The 27,818-nt window shown below is 38.2% G+C and overlaps 1 protein-coding gene and 1 pseudogene across 1 annotated transcript in view; one reads left to right on the top strand and one right to left on the bottom strand.

Moving 5' to 3' along the window:
* DOCK10 (dedicator of cytokinesis 10) overlaps nucleotides 1-27,818 on the bottom strand; it is a 364,408-nt gene that overhangs the window by 84,960 nt on the left and 251,630 nt on the right. Inside the window, 9 exon segments of the mRNA XM_020975484.2 lie at nucleotides 1,465-1,551; nucleotides 1,836-1,957; nucleotides 2,307-2,430; nucleotides 5,833-5,925; nucleotides 8,094-8,159; nucleotides 8,677-8,864; nucleotides 10,714-10,793; nucleotides 16,831-16,953; nucleotides 26,518-26,600. Coding sequence (XP_020831143.1) covers nucleotides 1,465-1,551; nucleotides 1,836-1,957; nucleotides 2,307-2,430; nucleotides 5,833-5,925; nucleotides 8,094-8,159; nucleotides 8,677-8,864; nucleotides 10,714-10,793; nucleotides 16,831-16,953; nucleotides 26,518-26,600 — 966 coding nt within the window.
* LOC144454922 (U6 spliceosomal RNA) lies at nucleotides 5,057-5,153 on the top strand (annotated as a pseudogene).

Genomic DNA, 27,818 nt, shown 5'->3' with positions numbered 1-27,818 from the left:
AATTTTAAGGGAGGGCTGCTAGGTGGCTAGAGCCTGGAGTCAGGAAGACCTGAGTTCAAATCTTGCCTCAGACACTTCCTAGCTGTGTGATCCTGAGGAAGTCATTTAACTCTGTTTGCCTCAGTTTCCTCATCTGTTAAATGAAGTGAAAAAGGAAATGGCAAACCACTCCAGTATCTTTGCCAAGAAATCCCACCCCCTGAAAATGAAATTTTTCAGACACAACTGAACAACAATTTTAAAAGGGAAGTCAATAGCAGTTGGGGGGAGATCAGGAAAGGCTTCCTATAGGAGGTGTCACTTAAACTGGTCTTTGAAGGAAATTTGGGGATACTAAGAGGCAGAGAGAGTACATTCTAGGCATAAAGTGTGTGTGTGTGTGTGTGTGTGTGTGTGTGTGTGTGTGTGTGTGTGTACATGCCTGTTGATAGAATGTTGTATGTGAGGGACAGTGAGTAGGGCCAGATTTGTTGGCCCACTGTAGAGTGCATGAAGTAGGATGTAATATGCCTGGCAAGTAGTTGGAAAAAAATTATAAAAGGATTTAAATGCCCAAAAGAGGAGTTTACATTTGATTTGAGAGAAAATGGAGAGCCATTGAAGCTTAGGGGAACGATGTGGCTAAACTCGTACTTTAGGAATATCATTTTGGCAGCTATGTGTGGAGAATGGGAAGAGCAGAGAAGAGAGGCAAGAGGACCATGGCTGAGGCTAATGCAATAGCCCAGGTTGGAGGGGATGAGAGCCTAAATAAACCAGGGTGGTAGCCAGCCAACTACATGTCACAATCTGGACAATATGAATTTTTTATCCATTTTGCTTTTTCTATTATACTTTATGTGGCTGTGAATCATGGAGTCCATTCTCATAAACATCATCATTAATGGAAAATAAAAGGGCAACGGAAAGACACATGGTAAATGTATACTAGCTATGGCCTATTACCAATGATGACTTGCATGAATTAAGTAGTATAAAAGATATCATCACGGGCAAGAGGGATTGGAAAAAGAGATGAGAGCATTGTGTAGTATGCATGAGAGAGAATGGATGGACAGCTCAGTGTTGTACTGTCGTCCATGACATATGAACTTTACACCAAGATTCCTCATACTGTAGTAAGGTGATAATGTACCATAGCTGTTGAAGTCAATGTGATTCACTACAGAGAAGGGGCCTTGAATGGGATTCAGGGGTGGAACTTTTGTCCCAACCTTATAGTCTATAGTCTGAGAAGGGGAAGGGGCTTCTTTTTGAATGAATGGATTTTGGTCATAAACTATATAAAATGAGTAAAAAGGGAGACTTTCATTTAGATCACTCCGCAAAAAGGCAGAACAAGAGTTTATTATATTGTATTCTTTTTATTATCGGGTAATTTTACTGATACTGAGAATTTCTGAAACTTCCTTAATATTATAAATATCAATGGAGGTAACAGAAAGTCAAAGGGAATGAACTCACCTGAGTGTTCACTGTTGATACAACAAATGTCGTTACTTTGAAAAGTGGTTTCCCACCATCCACCCATTTAAAGTCACTCCCACTGTGCTGTAACACAAAGTTTGTTGATGTTACTGTCATGGTTATAGTTTCCCACAATGCAGGTTGTTTCATTTTTCAATAGAATTTGCCATCAAGATTTGTTAATGTTGAGTTGTAAATTAGCAGGAGAAGAAAATACATGCTTGACTACATTTGACAACACATGGAGAAACAGGCCAATGACGTAATGAAAAGTACTTTCATAACAAAGATATTTCTAATATCAATAAACCAGCTCTGATTAACAGCAGAACATTTGGTCCCTTGAATATCATTGGCATATGGAATACCTTTGCAGTTGCAGAATCTTGAAGGCTTAAATAATTAGGTGGCAGAATGGTTGCTACTGGGATATTATATTCTTTAGATGCTAGCTGATCACCTTTCATCAAAGGAAGCCAAGCGTAGCCCACTGTTCAAGAGAAGAGACATAGAAAACATTTTTGACCAAGAAACTTTGTGGTAAATAGTCAAAGATGTAGACAGACAGATAGAAGATGTAGGTCATTTCTTGAGAGAGAGGGCTGATGGACTGAGAATGCAGATGGAGACAGTTATATTTCATTTCTTGGACATAGCCAATGTGGGAATTTGTTTTGCTTGACTCTACATATTTGTTAAAAAGGAAAACAAATTAAAAAAAAAAGTAATGCATTGAACTTTACATAAAATAATTCAACAAACCTAAGTCATTTAAAGAACTTTTTAATTCACAGAAACAACATGAACTTGTGTCTTTTTTGTAGGATTTTGCTCAGTACCTGATGTCTCCAGAGCCTCCTTCCTTTTGGCATTAGACTTGGCATTGATGTCGCATGTGATGTGATAAAATGAAAACAAAATGTGATGTTTCTCATGGAGTTGTGTGGGCAGCTCAATTTTCACCTGCAATGTAAAGGAGAACTTCGGATTTCATTTATCTAAGACTTCATTTATCTAAGAATAAGGTAAGGGGAATAAAATGGCGATTCTGGCTTAATAAAAGCTGCAATTCATGCATAGATTAGGATGCAGATCAGACCTGTCATTTCATGGGTAGGTAGGTGGTGCAGTGGATAAAGAATTGGGCCTTGAGTAAGGAAGACCTGAGTTCCAATCCAACCTCAGAGACATGCTAACTGTATGACCCTGGGCAAGTCACTTTCCCTCTGTTTGTATTCGTTATAAAACAGAGACAATAACAGCACTTCCCAAAGTTGTAAAGGATCAAATAAGATAATTATAAAGCTCCTGGCATATAGTAGGTACTCTATAAATGTTAGTTATTATAAGCATAAGGAACTCCTCCCATGGGAGGTTTTCCTACTAATGTAGGTAAGCACCTTTGCTGTGACTTATAGATTGGGCAGTTAGGTGGCGCAGTGGATAGAGTACTGGCCTCGATATACTAACTGTGTGACTCTGGGCGAGTCACTTAGCTTGTTTGCCTCTGTTTGCCCATCTATAAAATAGGGATGATACTAATAACACTTTCCTCCCAGGGTTGTTGTGAGGATCCAATGAGTTAACAGCTAGAAAGTGCTTAGTACAGTGTCCCCCTATGTCGTAAAGGCTATCTACGTGTTAGCTATTGTTATTATTGCTTATTAGGAAAATGGTGAGAGCACTGTGACGTGCCCAGGATCACAAAGATAGTGTATGTCAGGGGCAGGGTTTAAACTCAGGTATTTCTGCTGCAAGACTAGTTCTCCATCCACTATACCAGGTGGCTTAGGTAATAACTCCTTTAATCTGTATTGTCCTGATATGACTCTCAATCACTGTCTGTCAATTAACTAAACAACTAATCAGTAAATGAATTAAATTAATAAATGCATTAACCAATCAATTAATGCTTTCCTTTGCTACTTTTATACTTTCTTCTGCTTTTAAAAAAAGTAGTATTTTATGAACCTTGTAGGACTTACAGCTGGAAGGGAACGTAGAAAACCAATCCCCTCATTTTACAGATGAGGAAATTAAAGACCAGAAAAGACCAGGTCTTCTTGGCTCCAAGCCCAGGTCTCTATTCACGATGTCATGGTGCCTCTGATATATTCTGTCTAGGAGAACCTGGGCAAATTTTTTGACTTAAAACTCCTATTTACAGAAAAGGAGCCACTCTGTATTAGTAAAAGGAGTTTCCTTTTGTAAGAGTTCCCTAAAGGCCGATAGGTAGGGCAGTGTATAGAGCAGCAGACCCAGACTCAGCAAGACTCAGTTTCTGGAGTTCAAATGTGGCCACAGACACTTACTAGCTATGTGACCTTGGGCAAGTCATTTAACCCTGTTTGCCTCAGTTTCCTCATCTGTCAAATGAGTTTGAGAAGGAAATGGCAAACCACTCTAGCATCTTTGCCAAGAAAATCCCAAATGGAGTTACAAAAAGCCAGACATGACTGGAAAATGACTGAACAAAAACAAAAATATTAATGAAATGATGGAATCAGTTTTAATCCTCATTTTGTGAAAATTCAAATTCTTTATCAGGTGAAGGCATTTTGACTAAGGCTGAAACTTACAATAAACAAACATACAGAAAACTTGTAATCCCATACTGTGGTATAAATCAAGGGCTTCTCAAGAAATATTCATTGATTAGGTAATTTGGGTTACAATTGGCCACTTAGGTGAATAATGTATTAAAATTCCAGGAAGCAAACACCAGATCTTATTAAAGTATCAGCTCTAGGCCACAGAGATTCAAGGTTAACTAAAAAAACAAAACAAAAACTCACAAAAAAATCCACAAATAAAAAAACCCCACCAAACAACCCCCAAACTTGATTACCAAGTGATTTGCTCTGTCCTCAACTATGTCATAAAATATATGAACAAAATTAATATGGTAATTAAGAAATAAATTATTTTTTTATCAATATTCTGTGTCTAGGTACATTCTATTTATGCCAGAACAAAATCTCAAAAAAGATGTTAAGTATATTTTCTGATTGTGTGCACTACTGAAAAAAAAATATTGCTTAATTTAGGACAGGACGGGATCTTGGGAACTTTAAACTAGGAGATCTGTCCTAGGATACTTTGCAAGGTTACTTGCATTTAGCTGACCATAAGCAACATTATTTGCAGATAGCGTTTTATGACTTAGTAGATTAGATATTTACAGAATTTGAGACTTGGAAGGACTCTCAGAAGCCACTTAGTCCAACCCATATACAAAAGGAATCCCTGAATAACAAACCCAGCCAGTGATTATCTTGCTTCTGCTACAAGACCTCCCAGGAGAGGGAGTCCATTCATCCAATGTTGGGACAATTCTATTTGTGAGGACAGCTTGCCTCTTTGTAGTTTTGCTCAGGTTAAGTCCTAGGGAGTTGTCTGAGGCCCTGAGGTGACTTAAGCAGGGTCACAGAGATAGTGTCGTGAGTAGGAAATCAAGTCTTCCTGATTCTCAACCTAGCACTCTACCCATTTCTCCATGTGACCAATGTCTTAGCACTCCAAATAGTCAGAGTAGCTAAACTTGGATTTTGGCACATGACTTCTATTTTCTCAAAATTCAATACAACGATTGCTTTGGCAGCACCTATACTAAAACTGGAATAATACAGAGAAGATTAGCATGGCTTCTGCTCGAGGATAACAAACAAATTTGCGATCTATTTTTTAAAAAATCAAATTACATAGCAGTATGATAATATGATAGTATTAAAAATCAAAGTTTTATTATTAACAGCATATTGAAGAAAGGGGATTTATAAGTCAACTGAGAATTAATCTATGTTGTACCAGGTGGTGTTTTTTGTTTGTTTATTTGTTTTGTTTCTATGACCTAGGAATGGGTGGAGGGATATTCTAGCTGTGGAAAGGAGTGACCTTCCTTTATCACAGCAATTTAACTAGTGATACCATTCCTGCCCCACTGAGATCATTATTTCTCCTGTTCCCACCCCATTCCTTGCGTTCCAATAGCTAGGCATATGAAAGGGTGGTGATTCCCCTTGGAAAGTAGTTGGGATTTTTGTGATATTCAGGGGCGAATCTCTAGTCAAGCAATAACTAGGAGTTAACTAGAGTAAGGGGAAGCTACTAGAGTGAGGATTTATATCAAGAAATGAGAAATGCAATTTAAAAAATTCAGGGTTCGTAAAATACTGGATGCAGGGACAACTTAATGGAGATGAAAATCCTTGTTAAAAAAATGACTTTTGCAAGAGACTCACTGACATGAGCTATCATAATAGTTTTTTTTTTTTGCCATTGAGAAATCATGTTTTTAAAACATAAACTTACATATCTCCTGGCCTTATTGACCTACCTCTAGGATCATGAATGCAATGGACTCACCTCATCAGAGAAGTCAGGATTCTGGGAATGATGGAGTACTGTTGTATACGCTGCAGTAGTGAACAGCGGCCCTCCTGGTTTTCCATAAATACACTGTTTAAAAAAGGTATATTCTGAACAAGCACAAATGTCTGTTTTAATTCCATAATATTCATAATAACTGACATTGCTGTACCTCTTTAAGGTATAAAAGGTGTTTTACATACACTGTGACACTTGATCCTTACAACCATGTGAGAGAGATGCTACGGAGATTAGCCTCATTTTACACGTGAGAAAACTGAGGCTCAGAGCATGGAAATGATTTGCCTTTGGCCACATAGCTGCTAAAAATAAGAGGAGTAGGCAGTTTCAGATAAGCCTCACCTGATTCCAAGTCCAGAATTCTTAGTTTTTTTGAAGGATAACCAGGTATGTTGGCAAGCAACTTCTTTAGACCTTAACAGTGTTGGTCATCTTTAACTAGTTTCAAATACCCCCCCTTCCATTGTCTAGTTAACTAATTAATTTGGACTATCAAACTGTGGTATAAATGGAGGCACCCCTTGCTTATCATGTCTCCAAATCTGACATTATTTCAATCTCCCGTACATGAAAAATCTTGCAATTTCACTTTGGATTACAATCTAGTTTTTTATTAATGGTTTTTTTTTAAATGCTAATGGCTTATGCTTTAGATTTATACCCACTGTCCTCATGATTTCTTTAGTTCTCACAAAAATGTGGGTTAAGACCTGACTTTACCCTTTAACTAGCTAAATAACTTTGAACAAATCACATAACTTTTCTGAGTCTTATTTTCTTCATCTATAAAACAGAGATATCACCTAGCCCATTTCCCCCACATGTTAAAAGGATTAAATATCTTGGAGAGCGGAGATTATTTCATTCTTTGAATTTATATTCCTAGTACATAGCACAGAGCCAAGCAAACAATAGGCACTTAATAAATGCTTGTTGATTGTTTGATTAAATAGCATGTGAAAGCATTTTGTAACCACAAGGCACTACATAAATGCAAGCTACTGACATTACTATCGATTCACTCACATTCAGCAGCATACCATTAATCTGGATAATTCTAAAACCTGTTTAATACCACTAATTAGAGTGGTCATCCATGTCTAGAATATAACCCAGCTTCACCTCTGCCTCATGAAATCTCTATCTTCCTTCAAAGTATAACTCGGATGCTAGCTATCTTCTACCAAAGCTTTTCCTAACTTCCCCAGCTGCTAGCATTTTCTACCTCTTGAAATTAATTTGCATTACTTTGAATATTTTGTATTTCTTTATCTGTCTATATAGTATATCCCAGTCCATCTTCACTCTCAGAATGTAAGCTCCTTGAGGACAGGCAGGGGCAATTTTTGTTTTTGACATGCCTTATGCACAGTAGGCACTAAACAGATTTATAGAATTGAATTTCATAGTGAATTTAGGATACAGAAATGGTTAACTCCCCCCCCCCCAAATCTAGGGAGGTGCTTTTTCCCCATTTAAATTTATACTGACAACTGGATTATTTCCAGGTTTCCTAAAGACTGTTTATATAGAACTCTCCCCCCCCAATTTCTTTTTCTGCATTTTTAGAACCTTATAACTTGGAAAACATAAACAAATGAAACCTTGAAAAGATATGTTTGGCTAAGTATACTTCAATAATTATGTAGGATAACATAGCAGAATTCTATGTGCCGTATCCATTTTTATTGATCCTTATTAAATATTATTAATCATATTAACAGCATCAGGGACATAATTTCACATTCCAACTTCAAAACCACTTATCATGGAGTTCTCATTGGGCCCCACAGGCATGCCTTTCACAAATGAAAGTGTCCAAATGGTCTATTGTGTTGGTAAGCAGGCCTTTGTAGGGGTAGTCTCTGCCCAAAGCTTTGGAAGTTTGGCTCACTGAGCAATATTTTAAATCAAACTTACTGGAGGTGAGAGCTGAGCTCTTTTCAGGTAAAGGGCAACTACTTCTCTAGGGGAAGCTTTTCACATTCATTTGAAACAAGGAAATTTTCTTTTTAAATAATTTCAAGTCAAGGTGCCTTGAGGCTGACATTTCCAATGGTTTCAGTTAATGATGGCTATTTTTTTTTAAGTTCAATTCAGAAAATCAGAAACAAATGTATTAAATTATTCTCTTTTCTACTAAATTCAAATAAAATATCCCTCTTTGGTCTGAGGAAAGTATGTTATTTCTTTCCCATTTTCTTTTTATTCTGTGACTCTTTGGTGTCTTGGCTCACCTTCACTGGCTTGGCACCTTCTTCATCCGAGTTTCTGAATTCAATGCACACAGTTATGTTTCGTGCCTGAAATAGCAAGGGGAAAGAGAAGTTATAATTTGTTATTCAGTACCATCTAAAAAAAATCCAAGTGTTTGAAATAAGTAGCCCCTATTCACACCAAAGAACACATTTCACATGACCTTCCTCATGGGGTTGAGAAGCATAGGAGCAAATTCTGGGAATTTTTTAAACAATCATTATACTCATTACACAAGACAAAAGTCCAAACACAATAGGATTTAGACGTGGCTTTTTTTTTGGAGCACATTTAAAAGCTACAATAAAAACGTGGCCAAAAGAAAATGTTTAGGATGAACTTTAGAAAAGATTGTTAGCATAAGTCACAAAATTACATTCCCCTTTATAATACCAAAGGGAATCCCATTGCAGTTCAAAAGTAATCATTTTCCTGAAATAGCTTTCTATTCTGAGCTCTTGGCATTTGGCACTCTGTAATTTCACTTTCCAGACATGCTCAACTCTGATGTAGGTGTCATGAAGGGCAAAAAGTTTGAAGCACTCTCAGAAAAGGAAGGCCTACCTTGTTGAAACATTTCTGCCCATCATACTTGAGGTGCTTTGGGTAGACATAAATTTGGTTTTTATATACCCGATAAGGCCGGGAATGCTTGGTTGAATCATAAACAAATTCTTCCACTTCTACTGCTGGCTCCTGCTGAACCATCACATCAAAAGGCTTGATGGGGACAAAGGATGAGGTCACACAATCTTCAAAAGGAGAGAACATAAAACTATTAGTCAAGCGTTTATTCTTTTTGGATCAGCTTTCTTGAAGGGATTTCAGTGCTCCCTCTTAATCTAAAAGAGTGTGTGTGTGTATGTGTGTGTGTATGTGTGACTCCACTCCCTAACTGTGGGGTCCTCCAAGGCATTTAATCTCCTACCTTTGTGTCTTTGTATAACTGTCTGTCCTCCATTTTCAGAATGAACTCTCTCCTCACCCCTACCTCTTAGAATCCTTAGTAATTCTGTAAATCTATGGCACCAAGGAGGTGGCAGAGGACTGTCTCAAAGAAGCAAGCAACCTTCTTTTGTGATATTTCCAAAGATTCCTGCTTTCATATTCCAACACCCACCACCAAATTTTGTGTGTGTTGTTGGGTAAATGGAATTGGCATTAGTCAGTAATAATATATTTTTAATGATAAAGAACAAAATTCTAACTTCAACTAATGTTTCTCTCCTAAAGAATATTTTAGTGATTCATTTTGACTCATGTCTTTTTTTTCCTTTGTTCAAGGACGGATAAAAAGTATCATTCCCCAAGCAGTCAAAGGAAACAGCCTAGTTCATGCCTCTCTCTCTCTCTCTCTCTCTCTCTCTCTCTCTCTCTCTCTCTCTCTCACTCTCTTCTCTCTTTCTCTTTCTGTCTCTCTCTCTCATAACAATCAATACTAAAATAGTTAAGAGCAGATGGCTTGGATTAGATTCCTTGCTATATCTCATAATTGCATGGCAAAAATCCAGGGGGGAAATGAGCATGGTTAAAGTAATGAAGATATCATGTAATGTTCTCCAGGTTCATACCACATCAGATATGATAATAATAGCTAGCATTTATATAGTACTTAATGGTTTGCAAACAAATATTATCTCATTTGATCCTTACAAACAACCTCGGGTACTATTTTTTTTACAGGAGACTGAAGCAGATAGACATCAATTGACTTGCCCAGGATCACATAGCTAGCAAGAATGTTAGACCAGACTTAAACTCAAGTTTCTTGACTCCAGGTCCAACACTTTATCTATCCACTGTACTACCTACCTTTCTCTAATGATAAAGGAGGATGAAGACTTGAGAAGTACTTTTATAGTAATGAGAAAACTACCACAGGCATGCATAGAAGAGCTAAGGAATAACTATATAATCTCTTTCTTTTTCATAAATGCCCAATGCCCCATTTGCCATCTTAATCAGCTTTTTGTTTGGGGGGGGGAGGCAGTGCTGTAGTTTGGGGAGGGTTTGGATCTATGATTCATTCGTGTGGAGAATTCCCAGTTTGGACATTCCTTCCCCAGAATGCAGAACAGCAACCATCTATAACTTACACTCAGAGAATTGTTGAGACAATGAGAGCTTCAGTGTTTGTCCCGAGTTACACAACTAGTAATCATCAGAGACAAGACTTGAACCCAGGTCTTCCTGACTCCAAGGCCCTCTATGAACTATACCACACTGGCTTTAACTAGCTTGTATATATGCATACCATGCTCTATTAAAAATTAAAAAAAAAACTATACGAATCAGTGGAACTTTTGACCATACTATGAGGAAGAGAATTTCCCTTATTTATAATGAAAGGGGTCGGGTTTCACTCACTATTAACTAGTTGTGTTCGTGTGGGTGGCTAGGGTACAACTCACATACTTGGCTATGGTCTTTGCTCTATGTATTTACGATAAGCCCTGGTGTAGGAAGAAAGAAGACATGCAATGATGTCAGCACAATGATGACTTTGATTTTAACCTGCCACTCCAAATCTCTGCTCCCATCCAAAAAAGTATCAGAATTAATTTTTAAAAGACTACAATCAATGATGATGACTTATCATACTTGGATGCTCCAAAGGTACATTTTCAACTATAATATCCAGGCTTCCAGGGATGATCTGTGTTTTGCTTATCTTGTCTGCCCTAGAAACAAGAAAATATAACAAGAGAAAGCAAATTATGAGGACAATGATGAATTTTCACTGAAATACGGGAACAAATTAGTGTGCTCTTGATTATCCATGACAAAGGAGGAGAGCTTCTTGTACAGGATAGAGAAGACCACAAATTATCCATAACACCTTGGCATATTTTAGTTTATCTCATTTCTGGAAATGACAACTTAAAATGATCCTGAAATGGGTAACTGGGGAAGGGTCAAGGCAGAGAAAGTTAAGTGAACACTTCTTATGTCTTTCTACCTTAACTATGGATTTTGTTCCCTCAGAGCTGTTTCTCTTGGTGGAGGGAACTGTTGATTTGGAAACTCCCACTACTGATAAATCTGGGCTCATTGTCTATAACTTAGATTCTTAGAGAATTGCCTGGGAGCACTGACAGCTTAGATGTCTTACCTGTGGCCCCAAAGCTAGCATATATAGAATTATATATATAATTATATCTATATATCTAATTATATATCTAAAGCTAGAAGGGACCTCAAAGGCCATCAAATCTCATACCCTACTTTTACAGATGAGGAACTTGAGATCCAGGTGACTTGACCAAGTCGTTGCATTATCAGAGGTGAGATATGAACCCCAAACCTCTGATTCAAGTGCTTGGACTCTCTATACTGTATCCTACAGTGCAAAGGTAGGGAATGAACTCAGGTCTTTGATACTCCCAAACTAGCCTTCTATGTACATGCCACACTGTCTTTTACTTCAAATTATATATGAGTTTATCTACATTTATATCTATGTTTCTCTCTAGTTCGCTATTTCTAGCTATGCATTCAAACAGACAACTGAGCAATCCAAATAATTTTATATAAACCAGACTTCAGAAATTCATCAGAATATGTAGTTAGTTTAAGCAGATAACAATTTTCTTTATTTCACAGGTTGCTTAGGCTGTAGGCCAATGGCAGCATATTACAAAGTTGGTTTGTATGATTCCTAGGAAATTCCAGAAAAGATTATTAAAGAGATGGCTAATGAGCACCCAGAAAAGGAAGCAGAGATTGCAAGGAGCCAACATGATTTCATCCAGGACAGGACATGTCAGAGTCACATTATTTCTAATTTTATCAGGATTACTGAACTAGTAGAACAGGGAAATGTAAATATAGCATGTTGTTAAAGCATTTCTTACTATTGTAATGGAGAAGATGGAGAGATGTGGGGCAGAATGCAGTTAGATCTTTTTGGAATTGGGTAAATGGTTTGTTTCAAAGAATAATTGTAAAAGATTTGGTTTGATGACAACTTGTCATGAGATCTCCAGTAAAGAAGCCTAGAGATACATACTTGTCCTATTTCCATTAAATACTTTTTATCAATGATTTGCATAAATCTATATCTGGCATACTAATCAAATATGCAAATGATATGAAGTTTCAAGGAATAGCTAACACACTGGATCCCAAAAGATCTTAAATAGCACATTGAGCTGAATTTAATACGATGAAATTGAGTATGAATAAATGTAGTCTGACACAGATTTAAAAATTCATAAATACCGAATGAAGGAGAAATTTAAGAAAGTAGTTTGTCTAAAAAAAAAAGATCCTGGGGTTTTGGTAGAATGCATGTTTAGTATGAATCAACAATGTGATGTAGCAGTCCCAAAACTAATACAATCTTGGGATGCAGTAAGAGGCATAACTTCCAGGAATAATGCCTCTCTATCCTGTCTAGAGATTCCATCTGGATGACTGTGTTCAGTTCTGAGAGACATGGTTTAAAAAGGGACATTAATGAAGATGGTGGAGTAAAAGCAGTGACTTGCTTGAGCTCTCCCCCAAACCCCTCCAAACCCCTGTAAAAAATGGCTCTAAACAAATTCTAGAGCAGCAGAACCCACAAAAAGACAGAGTGAAACAAATTTCCAGCCCAAGACACCTGAATAGTTGATTGGAAAGGTCTATTGCTCTGGGCTGGTGGAGGAGCACAGTTCAGTGTGGGCCACACAGGCAAAGACCGGGCCTCAGCGAACTTGGAGCAGTCCTCAGGGGATTGAATCAAGGGGAGCTGTGGCAGTTTTCAGACTTCTCAACCCACAAATACCAAAGAAAACTTAGAAGGCAGAAAGGTCTATCAGACCATGGTGAGAGAGGAGTTTGGTCAGGCCCCAGTTCTGGCACATCCCTGGGGTGCCAGCTGCTTCCAGAGCTCTTGGCCCACTGACTGAGGGGTAATCGAGTGTCTGATCAGAGGGAGATTTCAGGGATCTCTTTGCTGGTGCTGAAGCAGGATTCTCTTTCTTTGCCCTCGCTTAGATCTGGGTCACAGTTGTGAGTGGCAGTCCTGGAATGAGGAGGAGTGCTGGTGTGGTGGAGCATGTGGTGGAGCTTGTGGTGGTAGTGAAGAGAGAGTCCTTCTCATAGTTCTAAGATGGAAAAGAGTGCTTGTGGTCACTCATAGACCAGAGCACAGTCCGGGAAAGGAGCAAACACCTCACCCTTGATTGTACCAGGTCCCTAGAAGTATCTGTGAAAACAGCTGCACAAAATCCCCAAAACTTGGGACAGTACACTCTCCACATTGGAAGCAGACCCCTACTTTAACAAAGAGTTTATTACTCAAGTAATTGGCTGGGAACATGAGCAAGAGAACAAAAAAGTCAGACCATAGAGTCTTACTTTGGTGACAAAGAAGATTGAAACATACAACCAGAAGAAGAAACAAAGTCAAAGCTCCTACATCTAAAGCCTCCAAGAAAAATATGAATCAGTCTCAGGCCATGGAAGAGCTCAAAAAGGATCCTGAGAAGCAAGTAAGAGAAGTACAAGAAAAACTGGGAAAAGAAATGAGAGTGATGCAAGAAAATTATGAAAAGTCAACAGCTTGCTAAAGGAGACCCCAAAAAATACTGAAGAAAATAACACTTTAAAAAATAGCCTAACCTAAATTGCAAAAGAGGTGCAAAAAGCCAGTGAAGAGAAGAATGCCTTAAAAAGCAGAATTGGCCAAATGTTAAAGGAAGTCCAAAAGCTCACTGAAGAAAATACTTCCTTAAAAATTAGAATGGAGCAAATGGAAGCTAGTGACTTTATGAGAAATCAAGACATTGTAAAACAAAACCAAAAGAATGAAAAAATAGAAGACAATGTGAAATATCTCATTGGAAAAACAACTAATTTGGAAAAATAGATCCAGGAGAGATAATTTAAAAATTATTACACTACCTGAAAGCCATGATCAAAAAAAGAGCCAAGACATCACCTTTCAAGAAGCTATCAAGGAAAACTGCCCTGATATTCTAGAATCAGAGGGTAAAATAGAAATTGAAAGAATGTGCTGATCACCTCCAGAAAGAGATCCCCAAAGGAAAACTCCTAGGAATATTGTAGCCAAATTCCAGAGTTCCCAGGTCAAGGAGAAAATATTGCAAGCAGCCAGAAAGAAACAGTTCACATATTGTGGAAATACAATCAGGACAACACAAGATTTAGCAGCTTCTACATTAAGGGACCAGAGGGCTTGGAATATAATATTCTGGAGGTCAAAGGAGATAGAATTACAACCAAGAATTACCTACTCAGCAAAACTGAGTATAATCCTTAAGGGATAAAAATGGCAATTCAGTGAAATAGAGGACTTTCAATCATTCTTGATGAAAAGACCAGAGCTGAATAGAAAAGTTGACTTTCAAATACAAGATTCAAGAGAAACATGAAAAGGTAAACAGGAAAGAGAAGTCATAAGGGACTTACTAAAGTTGAACTGTTTACATTACTACATGGAAAGATGATATTTGTAACTCATGAGACCTTTGTCAGTATTAGGGTAGGTGGAGGGAAAAATTATATATAGATATAAATAGATAGATAGATACACAGACAGGTAGAGGGCACAGGGTAAGTTGAAGATGAAGGGGTGATATCTAAAAAAAATTAAGGGGTGAGAGAGGATTATACTTGGAGAAGGAGAAAGGGAGAGGTAGAATGGGGTAAATTATCTCACATAAAACAGACAAGAAAAAGCTTTTACAGTGGAGGGGAAGTGGGGGAAAGTGAGAGGGAATAAATGAATCTTATTCTCATTTGATTTGGCTTAAGGAGGGAATAACATACACACTCAGTTGGGTATGGAAATCTTTCTTACCCTACAGGAAAATAGGGGGGAACGGAATAAGAGAGCAGGGTGATGATAGAAGGGAGGGCAGATTGTAGGAGGAGGTAATTAGAAGCAAAGACTTCTGAGGAGGGACAGGGTTAAAAGAGAGAATAGAATAAATGGGGGTGGCTGAGATACGATGAAGGGAAATATAGTTTTTCGCAACATAACTACTATGGAAGTATTTTGTGTGGCTATACGTGTATAACCTGTATCAAGTTGCTTGCCTTCTTAGTGAGGGTGGGTGGAGGGAAGAAGGGAGAAAATTTGGAACCCAAAGTTTTAAAAACAAATGTTAAAAATTGTTTTCACATGCAACTGGGAAATGAGATATACAGGCAATGGGGTATAGAAATCTATCCTGCCCTGCAGGAAAATAGAAAAGGAAGGGGATAAGATAGAAGGGAGGGCAGATTAGGGAAAAGGGTATTCAGAATGCATGCTGTCTTGAGTTTGGGGGAGGGGCGAGATGAGGAGAAAATTTGGAACTCAAAATCTTGTGGGAGTGAATGTTGAAAACTAAAAATAAATAAATTGATAAATGTTTTATACATACATACATATATATGTATATATATACATATATACATATGTATATATATATATATACATATATATATATGTATGTATACATTAATAATGTGGAGAATGTCTAGAAGAGGGCAACTAGGCTAACGGAGGGCCTTGAATCAGTCAACAAATAAGCATTTACTCAGCACTTACTACAAGGACAGTATCATATTAAGCTCATATTACATGAAGATTGATTGAAGAAACTCAATATATTCATATTAGAGAAGACTAGTGTGTGTACATTTGTGTGTGTTTTCAAGTATTTGAAGTGATGTCACATAGAAGAGAGATTGAACTTGTTTTGTTGACTCCAGATAACTAGGATTGAGGAGTGAAAGTCACAGAGTCGAATTTAGACTTGATGGCAGGAAAACAAACCAAAACAAAATTTCCTAACCATTAGAACTATCCAAAAATGGAATGGGATGTCTTGGTAGTTAGTGGCCCCCACCCCCATAGTTTTTTAAGCAGAGAATATATCAGGCATGTTATATCGGTGATCCCCTTTGGGTATTGGTTTGACTAGATGGGCAGTGAGATCCCTTCAAGTTTTAAATTCTCTGTTGTTTTTTTTTTTCTTGGTGAGGCAATCGGGGTTAAGTGACTTGCCCAGGGTCACACAGCTAGTAAGTGTCAAGTGTCTGAGGTCAGATTTGATCTCAGGTCCTCCTGACTCCAAGGCTAGAGCTCTATCCACTGTGCCACCGAGCTGCCCCCTCTGTACTTTAAGAAAGACACATCCTGAATTGAGTTTCCTGGGATCAACCATCAAGACTCTAGTCCCATTGTTACATCATTATCAGTTTTGCTAAATGTGATTTTTTTTAAAGAATCCTCATACTGCTCATTCTTACATGTAGAGAGAAAAATATTTAATAACAAAAAATGGAAGGGAATAGGAAAGGATCCCATCCTGGCAGGTATAGATGAATGCCCATCACACACTTTTAAAACCTGTTCTTAAAATTCACATGAACAGCAAGTAGACTTAGTGGGTGGATAATGAATTCACTGATGTCGAATTCTCATAATTGTTTCCTTTTTCCTATTCTGACACTCAGTGGTCTTATTTTCCTCTCTGGTAGCACTCAAGTACTCCTTAACATTTCTAATCCCTTCTCTGTTTTTCTGGAAAACTTGGCTAAGGGTATAATCTAGCAGTTTGTGAAGTAACATGAAGATCACCCTTCTTGGTTGAGTGAGATTCTGCTACAGTTTGAACGATGGATTGATTGAGAATTTGATGCTTTTCTATAGTGACCACACAGAAATCATTAAAATGCTGCCAAATCTTGCTTCATTAGAATAGTGTGCAAACTTCATACCTCCTATAATCTGACACCAGTTTAATCAGGTCTTCAGTGGAAATCTTGCTACTTTCTTGCTTGTACAGTGGAGAAAATCTCGAGTCTCTATCCACATTCCCCTGGTTATCCTTAAATACTGATCTGCAAGAAAACGACATCGATTTTGTTAGTTTAGCAGTTTTTTTTTGTTGGAGTTGTGATTTGAGAATTTACAAATCAAAGTTTAAAGGCAAAGAGACAAAAAGCACTATTAATGGAAGAATCATAGCTAGCAACTTTGATGCCTGGGGTGAGCAGCACGTGTCCTCAGACCTTGAAGCACGAGGTCCAATGGTCACAAGATAGAGATTAGGACACTTTGAGTCTGCTGATATGGAGGCTGCAAGAAAGCACAGTGCCATTGAAGAGAGGAATTCACCTGGGAAGGATGGGTAGGGCAGTAAAGAAGCCCACTATTGGGCAAAGATTATTCTTACTAACTTGGTATAGCTCCTTATATTGGCTGGACAAGCCCCATCTTAGCTAGAGCTATAATTAGAAGCAGCAGTGACAAATCTTCTTTTTCAATATCTTTCCTTCATAGCTATTTGTTTTATCTTTAAAAGGCCAACAATATGAGAGAAACAAAGGCAGGGTCAGAGAACTCCTGTGACCAGGAGAAAGGGAGGAGGCAAAGGGAAAGTTGGTCATTCCCCTGCACCATAAACATATGCCTTCATTCTTTATACTCTTTACCAAATTTCTTGTTGCCCTGAAGAAATTTTACACCACTGTTTTGATTAGTGACTGCCTTTATCAGACCACTATTTCAGGAAAGCTTCAGGTACCATGCCTTATTTCACTACCTACTGTCCAGTGGACTCTTATTTAGTCAGTTGGTTGCTACTCATGTACCCATTACTGCCCCCTGTCAACCCTACCCCCTCCAATTCTGGAACCATGAAACATATCAAATCAGTTGTGACATTATTCCTAGATGGTATACACTTCTCCCACTCAGTCTTGTCACTTTTTAGACCAAAGCGCCCCACTCTGGCTATTAATTCCCTTTGGGGATAGTCTTCACCATGAGAATGTAAGGTCCTTGGAGCAAATACTGTCTACTTTTGTATTTGTATTCCTAACACTTAGTACAGTACTTATAACACAGGAAGTCCTCAATAAATGCTTTTTAAAAATTCATTCATTCTTTCTTTTCTTCATTCATTCATCTTGACTTAAAAGCCTGAAGAGTGCTGGGGAGAAGGGTGAATATGAGAAATGTTCCTTTATAAAAATCATATTTTATGTCCTCAGACACTTGACACTTACTAGCTGTGTGACCCTGGGCAAGTCACTTAACCCTGATTGCCTCCCCCGCAAAACCATATTTTAACTCATATTTAAAACTCATCATTTTGGAAAAATCTTAATTCAGCATCTCTACTTTGATTTGTGTTTTATTTTTGCCAGGGTAAGTAAGTAGCTTTATATGCATGTAGAAGATGAGAGAACTTGGTGAATTTGGCAGGTGCTGATGATTAGAACTCTTGAGATATTTTCAATCAAGATAGATAGGCTGACTTTGATATTTCTAAGACAGAGGCCAAGGTAAGACTAGGGTATGTGAGTCAAGGAACATTTCAAGTTATAGAATAAAGGACACAAATCCAAGCTAATTGTGTTTCTCTTACTCCTTCCTGGCGCCACATTGCCGCCCTGTTGTTGCCATGAAAATATCTGTTAGGAAATTTATTTGGGGTTGAATAATGGTGAACTTGGGAAGCTTGTGGATATGGAGACATCACCTTTACTAGACAGCAAATTCCCTGAGAGCAGAGATGATGTCTTACCCAAACTTTATATTTCCTGTAGCCCTTGGCATAGGACTCTGCACATAGGAAGTGCTTAACAAATGTATGCTGAAAGAATGAATGAAATACCTCCATGTTAGTTTTTATTCCTTCATAATAGAAAAAACAGAACATCTGTGTATAATTAGATTTGGAGTCCACTGCCCTGGGTTTAACCCTGGCTATGTTACTTACTAATTCTGTGATCTCAGTTAAGTAACTTAAATACTCTGTGACTTAGTTTCCTTAATTGTAAAATGAAGGAGTAGTACTAAATAACCTCAAAAGTCCCACCTAACTTTGAATATATGGTCCTATGAATTAGTCTTAATTGTGTTAGAAAGATATTAGATTTTAATTTCTGCTAATGTGTGGACCCTATTTAGGGCACTTCATTGCTTTTTTAAATTCTTCAAACTCGAGTTCACTTGTTTTTTAACGGACCGTCAATCACAAGATCACATCTACTAACATGATATGAAAAAGGGTGATGAAAGAATAGGCCAAGCCCATTCTCAGAAGCAGTAGGTGTCAATAAATTTAACCAGCCCTTCTAATTTTCTCTGTTGTATTTTACAATTTAAAAAAGACAGGAAAATAAATCTGTGTAGGGTAAAACCATTTTAAGCGTAAATGTTATACCAAGTTTCACCTCAGGTGATTGGCATGTTGGAAGCAATGTTAAATTTGTTTCTCACTCTACAGGAATGTTAATTCAGTTCAATCAATAGTTTTTTCATTATCTGGTCATCCCAAAGACTCTGATCTCCAGATGACTAAATCAAATCACTATAGGACAAATTGTTGATGTGTTCACCCCCATCCCTGCCAAAGGAGTTGCTCATTTGCACGGAGCTCTCACAAGAGCAGAGCTCATAACAAGAATGAGCAAATGATCTTGTATTCATCATGTTTTCCTCTGTACTTGCCTGGATCTCTCCTTCATACTGATCTCATTCCCTCCTGTAGCATGCCTGTTTGTGTGCATGTCTTTCTCTCCATTAGATTGTAAATTCCTAGAAAGTAGGTTCTGTTTTGCTTATGTTTACCTGCCCTGACCCTAGCACAGTATCTCAATAAATGTTTGGTGAATCCAAACAAAAATGAAACAGCCCTTAGATAAGAAGGAGCGAATTCTGAGGGTAGTGAAACCTCAAATTCAATGACTTGCTTCATCGGTTCATAGGATCATAGATTCTTAGCTAGAACAGACATTAGAAGTCATTTAGTAAAATACCTTCATTTTACTGATGAGGAAACTGAGGCTCACATAGACCATGTGAGCTAACATATAGGCTATATTGGCTAAGGATGTAGTTAGTAAATGTTCGAGGAAGGATTTGAACTCAGGTCCTCCTGACTCCAGGTCCAGCACTATCAACTATACCACACTGCCTCTCATAAATTAGCATGATGTTATCTGTAAATAGCAGAGGCAGTATGAGATAGGGCTGGGGGGGGGAACCTGGGCCTCAAGGTCACAGGTGACTGAGTCCAAGTTTTACAGAACAAACCCTTTTATTAAAGGGATTCATTTTGTGAAGTTTGGATTCAGTCAAAGGGCTGCACTTGAAGACCTAGAGGGCCACATGTGGCCTTGAGGCCTCAGGTTCCCCTGATATAGGGGATAGAGTGCTGAGCTTAGGATCAAGAAGCCCTCACATTTCACTTTTGACACTTATGAAGTATGTCACTCTAGGCAACTTATGTACCCTCTAGTGCTGCAGACAGGGACCTAGGATTGTCTGGTAAGCCATATATGTTTTATGACTGGTGTTGGTATAGGGAGTTCCTATACTGGGAATTCCCAAAGATAATGAAATCACAGATCCTGATGCTTTTAGAGAGTCTCTCCATCAAAAGGAAATCCTACTTTGTTTGGACCTTAGGGCATATCTGCTAACACACCCATGAGGTCCTCTGGCACACAGATCTTCTTGGCTAACCACACATCTGATGCCAATAATGCCAAGGGGATCATTGGATGTAATGAACAAAGATGTATATGTCACGGAACATTGTATAACGTTTTGATGTCCTGAGGTACTTTGTAGGAGATAGAACCCTCGTGGTTGCATTTTGCTTTACTGAATCAAATGCTTTCATTAAAGCACCGAATAATCAATACACATATGGCAAATATTTTCTAGAGCTCTAGGGTCATTTGTGTGGCCATAAAGATATGGTCATCTCATCTGCTTGATTCTCCTGTTTTATCGTTTGCATTGGGTTGGGCCAATGATTGCACTGGGGTATGGAATTCCTAGTATGGAAACTCCCTTCTCTGTGCTAATCAGCACCTGTTCTGATTCTTATAGTTGGAGACCATTCATTGTCTGAGGGACTGAGAAATTAAGTGACTTGCCTAGAGTCACTTCCCAGCATGTATAAGCATTGGGACTTGAACCCAGGTCTTCCTGAGTCCTGGGCTTGCTCACTATATACTCTCTTCCCCCTTTTCTGCTCATAGAAGGTGCCTTCAATGTATATTTATCATACTGGATTTAGACCATTCTAGACAAATATTTGATAGAAATAAGAACGCAGGTCTAAGGGCTGATGGTGGTCACTGTCTTTTTGCATGACATTTTCCACCCTTCTGGAGTTTTCCTTCTTTTAGAGATTTCCAGAAGCAATTGTTGAATGCTTTGAAAAATCAGGCCACCTGAGCATGGGTTTCTTTTGCACGTACTTGATCATATCTAGATGCCAGATACTCTTCTGGGCTTCACCTTCTCATAAACAAGCCATAAAAATGGATTCTTGTGGAGGTTGGAAAGGGAAATGGACATAGGTGCTGAAAATGACCACCAAGATGGTCACAGCAGCAAAACAAGAAAAACCAAAGCAGGGCAGAGATGTTGGGCTTAAGTGAAGAAGGCCTCTAAACCTAGGAGAACTCAAGGGCTGAGGAAGGTCAGAAGGATGAGGGCGAAAGGTGGTCAGTTAGTGAGAAAAAAAACCACCATAATGAATGGATAACTCAAGTTGTAGACTGGTACCCTTGAAATACAAAGAGAACAATCCAACAGCCTAATTACAAGAAGTTATCAAGTGCCATGTATGTATATACAAGGCTCTGTACCAGGCACTGTGTTAGGGATAGAAGAGGAAGCTTTTATGGTCAAGGACTGTCATAGTTACATATCTGTATGCCCAGTGCGTACAACCAGAAACTCCTAGAATACAGTAGGCAGCTAATACAGTCCTATTGATTGATCTGTGGTGCACTGATTATGGTAAAATATAGATGCGGATCACGCAGGACCAGAAGACGTGGAGAGACTGCAGTACATCTCATGACATGAATCATTCAAAGCGCCAAAACAACTGAGGTTAAGAATACAGAAAAACATCATCCCAATGAAGGAATTAGAATGCAAGAACCCATCTGAATTTCAAAAGAATATGATGACAGGCAGCACTTGATGGTGAAAGGAGCACGCAATTTAGATTCAGAAGAGACCTGTTCTATTTTGCCTGTGACACTTACCAGCAGTGGAACCAAGGGCTCCACTTAATTTCTCTGTACCTCACTTTCTTCATCTACAAAATGGGCATAATAATAGCACCTACCTTACTAGGTAGTTGTGAGGATTAGATGACATAAAACGCGTATTTTGTAAAATTTAAAACACTAGGAAAAAATATCTATTCTTATCATCAAGGAAAACTAAAATCTGACTACTGGCTCAGACTACCACAGAAGACTGGCCTTAGAAGAAATCAGGAAGGGGTTCTGGCCCACTAGATTTAGAGGTATTGTTTTTCAAAGAAACACTAGAATAGAAGTGCCATTTTCATGCTTGACAACTTGACACATACCCAAGGGTCAAATCTCTGTCCAATAAATGAGTGCTAAAAATCTAGTATAGGCCATCTGTATCTGCTCTAGTGATTATCTGAAAAGATAACATTTTGTTGTAAAATGGCACCACAGCTGGCCTCCCTTCCCCCTGCCAAAAAAGGGGCTAAGCACCAAATTCCTTTCAGACAGAAGATTTTTCACAAGTGATGAGAATCAAATGTCATCTTGACTAGAACTGGGTAAAAACAGTTTTAGGCCATTCAGGTTTTTTTTTTTCTGTGAATTTATGAGGTGAGCGCTACATTGTCACTTCTAACACTCTCTGGTGACATGGTTGACTTCAGAGTCATGTTTTAGAGTAAAAAAACCCAACATTTCAAAATTAGGATACTTCTGGATAATATAAGGGGAAGAGAAAAATTTCTACAACACTTCCATAACAAGATTGTGGACAAAGAGCATCATTAAGTTAAATGACACAAGTGATATCAAGTTTGGTAAGGTTATGACAATTTCCATTTAAACCATTTGCCCACAAAGTAAGAATACTTTTTAGAAAGAGACTCTTTTTCTCTCCCCCTTTCTCTCTTTCACACACATGCCCCTCTAGTAAATTGCTCTACTTATATTATGTCATTTGACTCTCACAACAACTCTGTGAAGTAGGAACTAACACTTACAGATGAGAAACATGATGCTCTGAGAGGTTAAGGGATTTGCCAGGGTCATAGAGTTACTGAGACTCTGAGGCAATATTTGAACCTAGGTTTTCTTGACTCTAAATGCAGCTGTATCCATTATGCTGTGCTATCTCCACAATATAAAGGAGTTTGAGAAGACATCTTAAAGCATCTGTGGTTTGACAAGCCACATGGTCTAATAGGGAATATTTAGTATAACCATACATCCTCCCGTTGACCATATAAGATATCATCCTGTTAGCTGCTAGACACTATTAATTTGATGCAATTCATAAATGTACTTGGCTCAGACTGGTGGTATATAATGTTTTCTTACCTTACCTCAGGACCACTAACCTGATATTGCTATAGTTGATGATGGTGGTATTTGCTGGCTTTTCTGTCCCAACCATATAATTAGTTCTATTGTCAGGCATACTTAACTCAGTTTGTCTCCTTGGAAACTCTATTGGACTTTTGGCCAGCTCATTATATTAGCCTTACTCCAAATTGAATGATTACTTCTGTCTGCCCCCAAATCTTCCTATGATCTCTTTTATGGACTCAGTCTTGACCTCATCTTCCCTTCACACCATCCTATTGATATTCCAGGTTTGAAATAAAATGTCACAGAGCTTCTCCACAAAGGTGGCTTAGGTCAAGTGGTAGATTCTATTTCTCCACTTATCTTAGAAATTACATTGGCTTCCACAAAGAAAAAATACAGGTATAATGGTAATCCTTCTGCATCTGATTGTTTTACAAATCAGGTAGAAATGCCATTTTGTCTCTACTCTTCTGAAAAGACACTATCATTGGGAAAGAATATACCTATTATTGATCCAGAGTATTCTCTACTCAAAAAGTTTCTGATAGCAATTCAATTCAATTCAACAAACACTTATTAAATATCTACTGTGGGTAAGACACTGCACTGGACACTAGGAATATGAAGGCAAGACGTGACACAGATGTTGTCTGCAAATAATTGAAAATATAGCAGACAAAATTAGACATGTGCACAATGAAGTATAAGACAAGGTGGCCTGTGAAAAGATAGAGTAGAAAGAGTCCTGGATTTGGTATCCCAAACCTGGGCTCAAAACTAAGTTCTTATCCTGACCACCTCTGTGACTTTGGGTAAATTCTTCAATGTCTTTGGGCTTCACTTTCCTCCTTTGTAAAGTGAGATAAGACTAGTTGGCAGATAGGTAGTAAATAGAGCTCTGGACTTGGAGTCAGAAAAATCTGAGTTTTAATCCTGCCTTAGACACTAACTAGCCATAGGTCCTTGTGCAAGCCGTTTAACTTTAATTTTCTTATCTGCAAAATGGAGGCATTATCCTCATTGAAAACCAAGGCCCTTTCCAGCTCTCAGTCCATAATCCTATGACAAGATGATCTCTAAAGTCCTTTCCTTCAAATATTGATAGGAAGGTCCAATGTACAAAATGTTACCTCAATCAGTAGGGCTAGACAATTAATCTGTGGAGCAATATGGTAGCAGGTGTTGTCAAATAGATTATAAATTCGTTGAGGGTAAAGGCTATTTCATTTCTGTCCTCATATTTCACATTTGACATAGTTTGTATGTGTTTAATAAATGTTTGTTGAATTGACTTATAAAAAATGAGCATAATTGGGCTTCTCGGTCAAAATGCCAGAGTATATGCTATAACTTAGCTGAGCTCTCCCAATATTCCCCTCCAAACAACTTTAGAATAATTCCTCAAATCAAAATTTGGACAACAAAAACAACAAAAGCTCTGAGTGGCACATTTTTCCAACCTGAGACAACTTAGGAGGTAGGCAGGAGAGGTCTGTAGTACCAGCTGTGGCCTTTGGAGGTGATGGGAGCTCCCAGCCCAGAGACAGTAAAGGGATCAGATAACTGGTCAGAAAGAGATTGCAGGGGACTCTTTTCTGGCACTGGGTGCAGCTGGTACTGATTGGCAACCCTATTGCCTATACAGAATTCTAGGGTAGAAAGGAGTGCTTCTGGACAGTCACAAGGGAGCAGGAGGCCTGGTGGCAGTTCTGAAGCATAAAGGAGCACTAATATTTACAGCTGCAGGAACACAAGGCACCTGGTCATAGTTCTAGGACAAAGAAAAGTGCCAGTCCTTGTGGCTGCAGGGGAGCAAGGGTCCTTCTTGGATAAAGACCAGAGAACAGACCAGGAGAGCAGTGACCACACCTCTCCCTGGATCACATCACCTTGGAAGCACAGAAAATTGGTAAAACCCCCAGGACTAATTCTGAAAACAGCAGCATGAAAAAGCCTGAAGTTTGGGATAGTGTCTCCCCACCCCCAGGTAAGCAGAGCCTAACTTTACAAAAAGTTCAAAGTCAAGAAACAGGCTGGAAAAATAATCGAACACTAAAAAGTAATTTGACCATAAAAAGGTAGTATGGTGGCTGGGAAGACTAAGACACAGACTCAGAAGAAGACAATAATGTGAAAATAGCTATAGGCAAAGCCACAAAGAAAAATGCTAATTGGATACAAGTCCAACAAAAATACCAAGAAGAGTTAAAGAAAGAGATGAGAGTGGCAGAGGAAAAATTGGGAAAAGAAATGAGAGTGATACAAGGAAATTATGGAAAGAAAATTAACAGCTTGGTAAAAGAGGCACAAAATTTTGCTGAAGAAAACTTAAAAAAAGCAGAATTGGCCAAAAGGAAAGAAAGGTACAAAAGCTCAGTGAAAAAAAATTCCTTTAAAATTTGAATTGCATTCTCATAGTTCCTCCCATTTGTTCTAATTGGTCTTTACATGATAACCAATGGGAAATATGCTTAATAGGAATATATAAGTAAAGCCTATATCAGATTGCATGCCAACTTGGGAGGGAGAAAATTTAAAACTCATAGAAAAAAATTATAAGAAAAAATCTTATAGAAGTGAATGTTGAAAACTAAACATAAATAAATTATCCAAAAAAAAAAAACAAAGAAAAAAGAAAGGAAAATGAGAAAAATAATTGAATTGGTCAAATGAAAGCTAATGACTCCATGAGACTTCAAATCTAGGAATCTTAATAATAATAGGTAGCATTTATATAGTACTTTATGGTCTGCTAATCATTTTATAAATATTAGATTATTTGATCTTCACAACAACCCTGGGAGATGGGTGCTATTACTATCATTATTTTTACAGATGAGGAAACTGAGACAGACAGAGATGAAGTGTCTTGCCCAAAGTCACGTGGTTAGTAAACATCTGAGGCTGGATTTTAATTCAGGTCTTTCTGACTTCTGGTGCAGTGCTCTAGCCACTATACCACCTACCTGCCTCTTTCTATTACACCACAGAGAAGCTTATTATCATTTTATTATCTAGTTACTGAGTAAAATTATATAAATAAAATAGTTAACATACCTTACTGCCCAAGCAAATGGCATGTGGTATTTCCCCAACTTGCTGCAGAACTGCCTATTTGACTTTAGTATCTTCTGCACATACTGAAAAGAGGAAAACAAGTTAGCAATGAACATCTAGCAACTTGTATATGGAAAATTATAATTAATCAGTAAATATTTCTCAAAAGCTTTCTATGGGCCAGGTACTGTTTTAGATTCTAGAGATAGAAATATAAAGAATGAAATAATCTCTATTCAATGAGGGAGGGGCAATACGCACCTATGCCATATTTCTCCACATAATTGTTACAGATTTTATGACAATTTTTTTTGCAAAAAGTAGGGTGTGACCATTATGTGAAGCTTTTAAAGATTGTGCTGGTTGGGCAGCTAGGTGGCACAGTGGATAGAGCTCTGGCTTTGGAGTCAGGAGGACCTGAGTTCCAATTCAGTCCCAGACACATGATGCTTATTAGCTGTGTGACCCTGCGCAAGTCACTTAACCCTGATTGCCTCACCAAAAAGCAAAAAAAAAATCATGCTGTTATTACTTTAAAATAATTTATTACTAAACTGTCTTTAGCGCAAGATTAGGATGCATGGAATACTCATGATGGGAAGATGCAAGTCTTACCATATCACATGACTTACTTATGGCAGCTTTGCCTGCTCTTTGCCAACAGCTCTTCATTGGGTTGAGTGACAATACTGTTAGTACTGCAGGGCTCTAAAAAACCACTGCAAGGTGGCTTTTGGAAATACACCAACAATGCACATACGCTGAGAAATCTAGGCTGGAGTCTTGCAGTGTGTGAGAGATAGATGCTTATCCACATGGCCCTGGTGAATACATTGCTGCTCTGTTTACCTTTTAAGTAGCATGACAAACAGAATTGTACCATGCGATGAATACACACTGAAAGATTATAAACCCATTTTGGACTGGGTGCAAAGATTATGGGGTGGCAATGATTATGCTGTGAAATATGGTATAAGCATATTCAGAATAAATACAAATAAGTACATAATAGCTAAAACAAGACAGTTTGGGAGGGGCAATGCTAGCAGTTGGGAGATCAGGAAAGGCTTTGTGCAGGAGTTGGTCTTTGAGATTTGTCTTTTTAAAGGAAGAATGGGACAAGGTAAGGAGGGAATGCTTTCCAGGTATGATGGATAGAGCAAAGCAAGGACAGTCTGGCTGACTTGAAGAGTATGAGAAAAGGAGCAACAAGAGACCAGAAAAATGATTTGAAGCTCCATTGTGAAGGACTTTAAAAGCTAAATGGAGGAGTAAATATTTTCTCCCAGAGGCATTTTTTT

The sequence above is a fragment of the Phascolarctos cinereus genome, unplaced genomic scaffold (genome assembly GCF_003287225.1).
Source record: "Phascolarctos cinereus isolate Bilbo 61053 unplaced genomic scaffold, phaCin_HiC Scaffold_7;HRSCAF=346, whole genome shotgun sequence".
Taxonomy (NCBI): domain Eukaryota; kingdom Metazoa; phylum Chordata; class Mammalia; order Diprotodontia; family Phascolarctidae; genus Phascolarctos; species Phascolarctos cinereus.
The sequence above is the reverse complement of the archived record's forward strand: the minus strand, read 5'-3'. Positions and strand labels throughout refer to the sequence as shown.